Source organism: Microplitis mediator, chromosome 4, assembly GCF_029852145.1.
Source record: "Microplitis mediator isolate UGA2020A chromosome 4, iyMicMedi2.1, whole genome shotgun sequence".
In the NCBI taxonomy this organism is placed as follows: domain Eukaryota; kingdom Metazoa; phylum Arthropoda; class Insecta; order Hymenoptera; family Braconidae; genus Microplitis; species Microplitis mediator.
Window position 1 is genome coordinate 1,560,623 of NC_079972.1, and position 13,007 is coordinate 1,573,629.

Below are 13,007 nucleotides of genomic sequence, written 5' to 3' on the forward strand. Positions count from 1 at the left end.
ATAAGCTAATAAATGTTCCAGAAAGTATTGTGCCAAAATTTTAGAGCTGAATTGATTTTTCGACGTAATACATTTACCGCTTTGTCTAGCATCATCCTCAATTTTCAATTTGATTCGTAGATAACGTTGATAATAATTAGATGATTCATAACTAGTTTTAACTGTTGGATCATATTCGAAATCAAGAACTTCTTCACCATCAGTGTCATCAAAATTAATTTCTTGACTTGCATATTTTTCACTCTACAGAAATTTCAATGCTTTTATAACTTCTAAACAATTAAATGGAAACAACAATACCGTGAATAAGAACTCGACTAATTTATCGAAAATTTTAATACTGCTAAAATGAGCCAGAGTAGCAATAACTTACATTCCAATTATGCATTAACGCGTTAATGTTCCCCCATGACTAGTCAGAGAGTAAATTATCGAAAAACGGCCAATTAACTCCATTTTGGATCCACAAATCTTTAATAGTAAATTACTTTGCTCCCGTGGTAAGTATACAATTTTATTACACAGGGATCGAAAGTTCGTTAGATAAAAGTTTGCCTATAAGAATTATAATTAATGAATAGTTACTAATGATAATTATACTTAACTGATTTTAAATAGTTTTGTAAATTTTCTATAGTATTGTTTTAAATTTGCTTTCTATAATATTTATTGTCTATTGGTTTTTCAGTACAAAATATATTATGATTATTTTTTTTTTATTCATCGTTGTTGGTAATATTATTAATATTGTTAATAATCAATTTGTCTATTTTACACTTTTTAAATATGACGTAAGGGAAATTAATTGATAAAGAATCAATATTTTCATTTTCGATTATTTCTCCATTTGAACGTTTGGTAACGGTGATTTTTTTCTTTTTGCAGTTGTTCGATTCGAAATTTTCGATGTTCTAAAGGGGTTTTCTTAATTGATCTATTTTTTCAGAAGAACGAGAAGAAATCTTGTTTTCTTGAAAATTCTTTGAATTTTCATTCGTCGCCGATACTTCTTCTGGCTCAGCTTCTGAAACACTTTGTTCGTTTGCAGGACTGAGAACTTCAATATGAGGATGAACTAAAGCTCGAGTTTGAAAGCTAGTGGATTGTGTTGGTTTTTCTGACATTAAAATTTGGTAAAAAATTTTTTTTTTATTTGCTAGTGAATTTTTCACGTATCCTTCCGCTACCGCGCTTGACTTTCATCCTCCTAGCTATTTGATTGCAGTCAAATTGGCCCCAGAATTAGCAAGTAGTGTCGCAGCAGTACGACGAAAACAATGTCCAGTGAAGCGTCTAGAATTCACTAATTGTAAACGAATAGCAATGATTTTAGGTGATGGTTTCCACAAATGAGAGTGGGGTCAATACTTTCGATAAGTCAAATATATCAATTACTGTAGGTTTAATTCATATTTTACTAAAATCTGAGGTTTAAAATAGAAATATCTTAAAAATCTATTTTCGTTTACTGAACATTCGAAACTTCAGTTACATTAGTATCATTATATTAATTTTACTGTTCATCTATTAGTACAGCAAAATGAACCCGTGCCCAGTACCGGAACAGCCAGTCATATTAATGTTATTAATGTTATCGATAGACATTGACGGTGAGTTTTACATTGTCTGACTAAATCAAGTGCAATTATTTCTAGAGACCTAATATTTAATGCAGTAAGTATGATTGTTCTTAAAATGCATTAAATATAGATGAACTCTGATTTCAATCATAAAAAATAAATTTTTGTGTTTAATTTTTTTTTTTTTATTATTTTTATAGTATAACCTGAAATGATTTATTTTGTTTCTATTCTTCAGTTCAAAATGATAATTTATTTATTAAATATTTAATCATTAACAAATTTTAAATGCATTTAACATTAATATTATTCATTAATTTTTAATATTTTCACTATGAATAAATGCACGTCAGTGCCGAAAATAACTCATTTTATTTACTGTTCCGGTATTGGGACAAGGCTATTTCAGCGTTCCGGTATTAGGTCTTTGCGATGTCACAGAAAAAAATTTATTTTTTAGTTTTTTTAAAATTTCTTAAAAACGACTCGATAAATCAATTTCAAAATTTAATCAGCTTTAAAACTTGATAAAACGCGTCGATTGCCACCTTAACCGTCTCAATCGGTCAATTCGTTTGAGAGATATCGTTGAACAAAAAATGGTAAGAAACGTTTTTTTTCGAAAACAACGGAATCCAAAAGTATTTTCGAGCTCGAAAACGGATTCACAACAATTTTTTTTTCGTTCACCTACATGAGGGCGCATTGATATAGTCGTCTCGACGAAAGCTTGGTATTTTTTTCCCACCACGGTTTCTTCCTCCACCCTCTAAATGTTGGTTTTGGTAGCTTTGGCACATGCGCACATTCAATGGCGCATGCGCTCATTTTAATATTATGGTGGTGGGGGAAGAAATTGGTGGGAAAAATATCCCAAGCTATCGTTGGGACGACTATACTACGTGAGGAACATTCTATAGTATAGACACGCGGCCATTTTCATCATTTCTTCGTGAAACTTGCTAGCGTGCACATCGTAGTGTTAACTATTAACCTTATATATTTGTTGATATTGTTTACATATTTAATTTAAAGGATCTCAGTTACTATGGTTGACTCAGCGTATTCATTTGTTTCAGTACTCATTAATGATGAAGATATTGATACATCAAAACCACCACCAACTCCTGGGAAATCGATTAAACGAGATTTTCCTGAAATCTACAGGAAATACGACCAGCCGACGAAGCCAGCAGAATTGGAATGGAAAGAGGTAAAACATCATCCTGTACAGCATGTTAACCAAAAATATAATTTTAGTGTTTTAGATAACAGAGGGAAAAAACAGGTCACGATCCGGAAATTTCCAAACCAGAATAGGAGTCAATGGATAGAGGAATTATATTCTACCAGCGGCTCCATTAATAGCGTGAGGAAAAATGAAGACGTGAAACGGGACCAAAAACGGAAAAGGTGCTCATTACAAGAAGTCGATGATAATTCATCCCAGAGTAAGAAACAAAAAGTTCGCAATTAATGTTTATTAGTTTTAGTTCTTAAAGTTTCTTATGTAATAGCACCATTTTTTTTTTGCATGTTCTTTAAGTAATTTAATTTTATATTCATTAATTTAAATTTTTCAGTTTATTGCATGTTAGTTTTAAGAATTAATGACAACTGGCCGGCTTGGCCACTAAAAATATTTTGGTTTTCGAGATATATTTAATATTAATATCTAACAAGAACATTGGGTTCTTAATATTTTTAAACACGCCAGTAGATATTACTTTCGACTGCCAGTCCTAAGCCTGGGAAAAGTGTGAAGGAAAATATATCAAACAACATTAAATATATTAATAATTTTGCCACCGTAAATTTTCAATTGAGGTAAGGTAAATGTCCCAATACCGGAACGATTTGATAATCATTATATTAAATTTTAACTCGTATGCGAAGAAATTAAATAAAACTTTGTTGATTTAAAACCTTAATCTTTTAGTTACAAAATCGGATATAAAATAGATTTTAGAATATATCCAAAATCAGAGATCGGCAAAAAAAAAATTTTCATTTGCTATTTTTTAATTATTTTAGTCAACATAATATTAATTAAGAAATTTTTGATTAATCAAAAATAAAAAAATTATGATTTGTTTATTAATCAAAAATTATTATCATTTACTTTTTAATTACTTAAAAAATAAAATTTTTTCTCAAAAATAATTTTCATTACTAAAATTATTTGAAAATTCTAGCATTGTTTAAGTAATTATCATTAATGATGAAAATTTTTTCAATTAGGGGAGCCTGGGGCACGACGGCCCGTTGAGTTGTTTTTTTTCGTGACTTTTAATCATCCAATTCGTTTATTTTCCGTCTATTTCGGAAGAATTAGTCGAAATTTATCAAAAAATTGGAAAAAAAAATTTTTTCTGGAGCACGACGGCCCCCTGCCCAAAAAAAAAATAAAAAAATTTTTTTTTTTATTTTCCGTCAAGTTATGACCTCTATAATGTTTTTATCATATTTTAGGCCAATATGTGATATGTGAGGCGAAATGGACCACTCAAAAAAAAAAATTGTGACGATAAAATTTTTTTTTTCCTGGGGCACGACGGCTCCCTCCCCCGAAAAGCATAAAAATAATTTTTTTTTTTGTTATCATTTATTTTTTTTCGAGTGGTCCATTTTGCCCCACATATCACATATTGGCCTAAAATATGATAAAAACTTTATGGAGGTCATAACTTGACGGAAAAGAAAAAAAAAATTTCTTATTCAATTTTTTGCAAAATTTCGACTGATTCTTCCGAAGTAGACGGAAAATAAACGAATTTGATGGTTAAAAGTCACAAAAAAAACAGCTTAACGGGGCCGTCGTGCCCCAGGCTCCCCTAATTGAACAAATTTTATTTTTTAATGATAATTACTTTAACAATGCTAGAATTTTCAAATAATGTTATTAATTATTTTATTGATGAAAATTATTTTTGAAAAAAAATTTCACATTTTAAGTAATTAAAAATTAAATTATAATAATTTTTAATTAATTAACAAATTAAAAATAAAAAAATCATATTTTTTTAGTTTTGAATAATCAAAAATTTCTTAATTAATATTATGTTGACTAAAATGATTAAAAAATGGCAAATGAGAATTTTTTTTTGCCGATCTCTGATTTTGACTTTTAGAACGATTTTAAGTTGAATGAAAAAACCATTTTTGTATACACCTTTTTGGCACAAAGCCCTATCTAACTGCTATAGTACGGCCTTTTGGAATTTGTCACGAGATATATTACATTTCCATTTAAAAAGTGTCGCTCTTACGTTGTATATTCCGAGAATTCTTTTGTGATGGCCGATATTATTTTTAACATATTTTCTGTGTTGATTTGACGGTAACCCTCGCGGCTTTGGAAATACCGAAATAATACCGGAATTATACAGTATAAATACTGCATAAATATGGTATTACTCAAGTTATTTTGGCCAGTTTTTTTGCCGCATTACTACCAAAAATTTACGAAAAAAATTCAGAATATTTACGGTAATAAAACAGAAAAAATACGGTATTTTAACAGCATTAAAACCGTAATTATACAGCATATTTATCGTATATTTTCGGCATTTTTGCAGCATCAAACCGTTCTACCCGGAACAAAAATTATATATAATTATATAAAATTTTATTTAATTGTATATAATTATATATAACATTATAAAGTTATATGTACAATAACTGTCATGAAAAAAAAAAAAAAAAAAAACCCGCCAACTCGTGGGCTCGATCCCGAGTCCTAATGATTTAAAGCCTAATCTGTTAACCATTATGCCAAATCGCTTATTCGAAAGTTGATACTAATTGTATTCATATCTATACAAACAAACTTAAGAAAATTGAAAACCTCAATTTTCCCGGATTCTAATTTTCACTTACATTCTTTTGTTTCAATAAGAAATGTGTGAACTAATAGAATAAAATATAAAATTTTACACTTTGCACATTTTCGATGATTTTAACCGCAGAAGCAAATATAAAATAAAACCAAATTTTTTACAATTTTTCATTATATCAGGATAAATCTGGCAAAATCGCAGGATATCTACGGTATAATTACCAAAAAAATACGATTTTATTATTATAAAATTATCGTATTATTACGGTATTTATATAGCATTTTTTCGGTAAAAGTTCGGCATTTTTATAGTTTTTTTACAGCATTTTTTTGGTAAAAGTTCGGCATTTTTATAGTAATTTTACTGTAGTAATCTGGTAACTCTACAGTATAAGTACAGGAAAAAAACTGGTCAACATAACCATATTACTACCAAATTATTACGGTAAATTTAGGGCATGTGTATAAATGCCGAAAATTTACGGCATTTTCACGGCATTCGCAAAACCGCAAGGTATTACTTTCGTATAAAATAACATTTTTGTGTTAAGAAATCAATGGATTAAAACTGGTCAAACAAGATAATAACATGGTGTTGAATTTACACACAAAAATATTAAGAATGCAACATTGGAATCTTTAACACGTGCTTATTTTTACACTTTGACGAATTCTTTTTTGCTTTGTACTAATGAAATATTTACTGTTTTATCTTAAATGTAATACGTTCAACAATAGAAAAATTGGAAGCTTACAGGAAATAATAAAAATTGAGTTTTAAAAAAAAGTGAATAGTTAAGTAATAAGATAATATATACCTGTTTCCAGTATTGTTCCAAACTAGTATTAAATATTTTATCTCCATCTAAACCAATTTCAGTTTCAAAAATTAAACCTTTTGATGTACCAAATAAGATAGGACCAGATGTTGTTGCCGATGTATTAGCAAAATTCCACGCAACTGCAGTTATTTCATGGCCTCGAAATTTTCCAGCCTTGTTTTAATAAATTTTTTCATTAATAATTCATTTCATATTAACCCTTTAGAGTCTAAACTTGAAACCCCACTCTTCGGTCTGGCGGAGCCCGATAGAATTAGAAAGAGCGCGAAGCAAATGTGACAGGGCCGTATTATAAGAGAAAAAATTTCACCTAAGCGGGAATTAAAAATTATTTTATTTTTTATTTGTAATTTATTAAATAATAAATATCAAAGGACTTAAATTCAAAGTAAGAACAACATTTGGTTTCATTATAAATATAGTTAAGTAATATTGCAATTACATAGCAATGTATGAAATTTTTTTCTCACCTCCGGGCGGAAAGCGTCAACTTTCGTCCCGCTGTGCAAAACGAAGTTGCCGCTTTCCGCCTTCGTCGAAGAGAAAAATAGTATACACTCCTCGGGAAGTAAATAAGAAAGCCTCAGATCACATGTTTGTTGACCTCGGCTTCGCCTCGGCCAACAATTACATGTGATCTGAGACATTTCTTACTTTACTTCCCCAGGTGTGTAATATACTATTTAATTTTTCTAACCTTACTTTTGGAGACTATTTCCTCACGTCAACAATACTAACTACGGCACTGTCGATAAATGCAGCGCGAGATTCAAACGAGTGGAAGGGTACTCACAGACACACTACTACTCTCACATGTCACTCATACATGCTCACGGGACTCTACGATTCGCCCTCTCCCCACTAGTCTCACACGGAGACGTTTCGAGATCCTCTGACTCTAAAGGGTTAAGTTCAAATATTATATAAAATTACTCGTGTAAAAAAAATTCGTTCCAAAAGATTCCAAAAAAGTTCCGCATGTGGAATTTATAAAAATTAAACAGATTAGAACTTCGAATGGAACTTCTTTGGAACGTTAGTAATTTTTATGGTAAAAAAAAAGTTTTTATGAGCAAATTTAGAGTCAAGAAAGGACGTTCTTGGAACTTTTTTGGAATGTCTGTATAAAATTATGAATGTCATATTTGTGTCACGATTTGAGATTCATGATAAAATTTCGATCTAAATTCATTATAACTAGAAATTTTTTTACACGGGGTGATTATAGATGATTACCATTGAATAGTAAATACCTGTTTCAATTTAGTTGATGTTCTATGTAAGTAAAACAAATCTGCTGGTGGATTATCACCATTTTTGGGAACCATAGTAATTAATAAATGATTACCCAATGGATCTAGATATAATCCCGATAATTTCATATTTGTTACATATTTGGATATGTCAATTTCTTCTTTTTTTTCAGGAGCTTTAACATCTATTCTTAAAATTACATTGTTAGCCATAGCAATCATGATAAAATTACTACTAACTGCTAAATGTAAAATATTATCAGGCGGTCTAAAATTAACTCTTTGTCTCGTGAAAATGGGCTCCTCATCTTGTAATTTCATTTGAATAAATCCAGCGGTACTCTAAAATACAATTTATTATTTATATACATTAGACTGGGCCAAAAAAATTGACTATTTTTTTTTAACGATACTGTGAAAATATTATTTGGAATGACAAAAAAAAGTTATTGTGAAAATTTGAGCCCTTAATATTGATATTAAGAAGTGTATCATCGCAATTTTTGATTTTTTTTTTAATCAGCGAGTTTTTGTCTCATAACTCTAAAACAATCGAGATAAACAAAATAAACTTGAATACATTTCTTGTAAGAAATTAAATGCTCTACAAAAAAAGTCTCTTAACAATTTTTGCTAAATTGACTCCTTTAAAAGTTATTCAAGGTTATTGAAGTCGTTTTGACTCTTCAACCTCGAATAACTTTCGAAAGAGTGAATTTAGCAAAAATTGTTAAGAGACTTTTTTTGTAGAGCATTTAATTTCCTTTGAAAATATTCATTGGCTTTTTTCGGAAACTGATTTTTACATTAATTACAAAATTTCAAAATTTAACATTCAAATTGTAAAATCATTCCAATGTTCAAGGCATGATTATGAGGAAACGGTTCATCTGACAAAAAATTTTAATCAGACCATTTTTGTAGAGCATTTATTTTCCTACAAGAAATATACTTAAGTCCCCTAGCGAATTCGGTTACACCTAAAAAATATCTAAAACATACCTGGTATTTGAGTATGATTTCAGTATGTTTTCAGTAGAATTCTAAAAGTATACTCAAATTATACTCATCCATAATAATAATTTAGGTATTTTTTTGAACAATTTATACCGAAGTTATACGGAGATAAAAAAATAATTTCTCAGATATCGATATATTTAATGTATTCAAGTATGTTAGTTGAATAATTTATTTATATGATTTTTTAATAAATAATTCAAAAAAGAAAAATCTGAAAACCGCCTGACTCTGCGGGCCAGCCCCAAAACTTCCCGCTGTTTCCGAGCTCAGAGAGCTCGGAAACATTATTGCTCGTAGATTTTTGAACTCTTCGAGCTCAAAATTTGTTAGGCCGGTAAACCATACCTTAACTGAAATATTAGAATTTTTATCCGACGATATCTTTGGAACGAATGAACCGATTTGAACGTTCTTGGTGGCAATCGAAAGGGCTCAACAAAACTTAAAACTGATTACATTTTGAGGTGAATTGGGCAAGTGGTTTATAAGTTATACGCAAAAAATCAAAAACAAAAAAAATTTTTAATTTTTATTCTTCGTATAACTCGTAAGCTACATGACCGATCTACCCCAAACTCTAATCAAATCTAAGTTTTGGTGAGCTCTTTCGATGGCCATCAAGTACGTTCAAATCGGTTGATTCGTTCCGAAGATATCGTCGGACAAAAAAAGTTTACACACAAACAAACACACACATACACACGGACGTCCATCCGGGAATAGTCAGAATAGCTTCCTAGGACCTCAAAACGTTGACATCTGATGAAAATTCGATTTTCGAAAATCGGACCGAAACCAATAAGTTCCCTTTTTTTGAAAATTTTCAATTTTCTTAGCGTGAAGTTAAAAAGCAATAATTAACTGAGGTTTCGAACTTGTGACTTCTCACTTGAGAGTTTCGTGAAGTTCTCATGGCGCTGTCACAGGTCTTGATGAAACGGAAAATTTTATTTTTATTTATGGTTTGGTTTTTTTATGCATTATATTTGTGTTAACTATCTATGCTATTATTGCAATAGAATCAAATAAATAATAAATTAATAATGATTGTACCCGCATGAAAAAACTTTATATGTGAAAACATATATGATAGAATATATGAATATTATAATGTGATATATTGTGCAATATATAAAATAATATTTATATTTTTGCCGTATTAATATATGATAATATATTGAGAAAAAAATATATTGCTAGAATATATTATCAATATATTTATCAATATATGACTTTTTATGTATGTTTTACATATATATTTTAATATATCTTTTTTATATTGATATATTATATTGAAAGTAGTATATTAGTTAATGTATAGTATTTTTTATATATGTTTTCCAATATATTGCGAAATATATGGTTTCCAATATATTGTAAAATATATGGCACTTTTTTTACTTTTCTTAGGTTATTGCCAGTAAATATAAGGTCAATGAAAAGAAGGAGAAAAAATAATAAATTTGACTTTTTTTTTGTGGAATTGTGTAGAAATTGACAAAGTATATTGAAAAAATAAAATTTTCAATATATTGCGAAAAATATAAGTTTTAATATACTGGAAAAATATAACTCCAATATACCGCGAACCATATATTTAATCATATAAATTCTTTCATATATAATCAATTATATAGAGACCATATATCACTAATTATATGAGTCAAAATATATGGATATATATATCAAGTTTATTATATTATACTTATAAATTATATATATACTATCCATATATGATAAGAATATATTGAGCATTATATGAGATAATATATATAGAAAAATACAAAACATTATATACAAGTAAATATATTATGATAAATATATGATCCAATATATGTAAAAAACATGTATTTTTCAATATAGATATTTTTGCCGTTATATATTTATCACATATTCACCATATATTTTGTTATATACTTTCAACAATATATAGCTTTTCCATGCGGGTATGTCTATCAAACATAAACAGAAATATTTCCTATAACAGTGAAATTTTTTTTTATTTTAGTTAAAAAAAAAAAAAGTAAATAAGTATTTACTACTAAAAAGCATTATAATACTAAACACTCAATTGAAATAGTATTTTTATAATTTTCTATGTATTCAATAAATTTATTTACTTCAAACTTCAAAGAAACATTTTCCTGTTTCCCAGGTAAAGACTTATATCGAAAAATACTGTCCTCAACCTCTCTGATTTCGGTATAATTTGAGTATAAATCGTGCTGGGAATAGATATTTTTTCAGTGTCATTTAAGTATGAAAAATTCAAAAACATACCCACAACATGAGACGATTTGAGTATAATCTGGGTATTCATCAGGTATAATTCGTAAAGCATACCGAAATATTTATCAATTTCTACTATACCAGAAATAAACCCAAAAGAAACTTAAATTTTCGATATAAACAAATTCGCTAGGGTCTATTTTGTTAATCGATTGTTTGAGTTATGAGACAAAAACCCGCTCTTAAAAAAAAAAATCAAAAATTGCGATGATAAATCTTTAATATCAATATTAAGGGCTCAAATTTTCACAATAACTTTTTTTTGTCATCCCAAATAATATTTTACAGTATCGTTAAAAAAAAAACAAATAGTCGATTTTTTTGGCCCAGTCTAATATATATATATATATTAGACTGATTCAAAAAAATCGACTAATTTTTTTTTTCTTCATTATTTCGAAAATATTGTTGAAAATGACGAAAAAAAATACTGTGAAAGTTTGAGCTCTTAATATTAATATTAACTACTGACGCATCGCAATTTTCTATTTCCCGTTTAAATAACATGGGAAAATTTATTTTTTAAGGTTTGGAATTTCGTAGCTAACGGTGGGACCAATACTTTTGAATGTTCAAGACATATTCTTATGGGAAATTTGACGCTCTACAAAAAAGGTCTCTTATAATTTTTCGATATTTTTATTTCTTCAAAAGTAATTCGAAGTTAAAGTTAGATTGACGATAAATTTTTACATTTTTTAAATTTTTTGACGCAACCATCAACTTTATCCGAAAATTTTAGAGGACATTTTTTGTAGAGCATTTTATTTCCCACAACTTATCTCAGAGAAAATTTTCGATATTTCTCATAGGTCGTAAGTTATGCGCAATTAACTGAAAATTTAATATAATTAATTTTAATCAACAAAATTTAGATCATTTAAGAAAATTTTCAGTTAATTGCAAATAACATACGACTTATGAGAAATATCGAAAATTGTCTCTAAGATAAGTTGTAGGAAATAAAATGCTCTACAAAAAATGTCCTCTAAAATTTTCGGATAAAGTTGATGGTTGCGTCAAAAAATTCAAAAAATGTAAAAATTTATCGTCAATCAAACTTTAACTTCGAATTACTTTTGAAGAAATAAAAATATCGAAAAATTATAAGAGACCTTTTTTGTAGAGCGTCAAATTTCCCATAAGAATATGTCTTGAACATTCAAAAGTATTGGTCCCACCGTGAGCTACGAAATTTCAAACCTTAAAAAATAAATTTTCCCATGTTATTTAAACGGGAAATAGAAAATTGCGATGCGGCAGTTGTTAATATTAATATTAAGAGCTCAAACTTTCACAGTATTTTTTTTCGTCATTTCCAACAATATTTTCGATATAATGAAGAAAAAAAAAATTAGTCGATTTTTTTGAATCAGTCTAATATATATATATATTTAATTCAGTTGATATAAAACTTACGATATCGGGTTTCATAAGTTCTGATCCGGATGGTTTTGATCTTTGAGATGCTCTTTCATATTGATCAAACATCGAAGTCATTATTAATTTTTTATTTATTTATTAGCAATAACCTAACTTTATATACAAAATCAAACTTTATCACATATTGTGTTGATACTTTATCAAGTTATTGATTTTTTTTATAGGAATCACTGCACGTTAATTTTAAATGAATTTAAAATTCTAAATATATTTATTTATTATGACATTTAAATTTTTCTACTTCTTTGTTGTCAAATTTGACAGTCGGACGCGGTTCAACAAACACAGCCTGTAGACATTCAATTCAGGATCGATTCTCACTGGAATCGATGGGTGGATGTCTATGACACAGTTTGCTTTAGCGAAGTTTACTTTCAAAAGTTTCCTTGATTTTTTCGTCAAATTTCCGTCAATTTCGGACTTTTCCTTTTTTGACGACAATTTATATACAACTTGCTATACAATTGGATGTAAATTTACTACCCGAATTAGAATGCAAATTTCACTTCAAATTTGATTAGAAAAAAGTTGTCAATTTTCAGGCAAATTTTAGGTCAATTTGTTGTTAATTATGAGTGTGAATGTAGCAGACATCAGACAAATTAAAAATTATAAATAAATTGAGTAAATCATTAATAAAATAAAATTTAAAAAAAATGCACATTCAAAAAATTTTGAAATTAATAAGTGCATTTTTTATAAATATTATTTTTTTAATTTTTTTCTCTATTTATATACAATT

The 13,007-nt window shown here is 28.3% G+C and overlaps 1 protein-coding gene across 2 annotated transcripts in view; it reads right to left on the minus strand.

The window, feature by feature from the left end:
- LOC130666421 (vacuolar protein sorting-associated protein 18 homolog) overlaps nt 1–12,549 on the minus strand; it is a 40,915-nt gene extending 28,366 nt beyond the window's left edge. For both annotated transcript variants that reach the window (XM_057467401.1, XM_057467400.1), the window contains exons 1-3: nt 12,242–12,549; nt 7,514–7,855; nt 6,237–6,413 (exon numbers count right to left, since the gene is read on the minus strand). In XM_057467401.1, the coding sequence (XP_057323384.1) occupies nt 6,237–6,413; nt 7,514–7,855; nt 12,242–12,322 (600 nt within the window). In that variant the 5' untranslated portion in view covers nt 12,323–12,549. The remainder of the gene's footprint in view (nt 1–6,236; nt 6,414–7,513; nt 7,856–12,241) is intronic.
- Between the last annotated feature and the right edge of the window lie 458 nt (nt 12,550–13,007).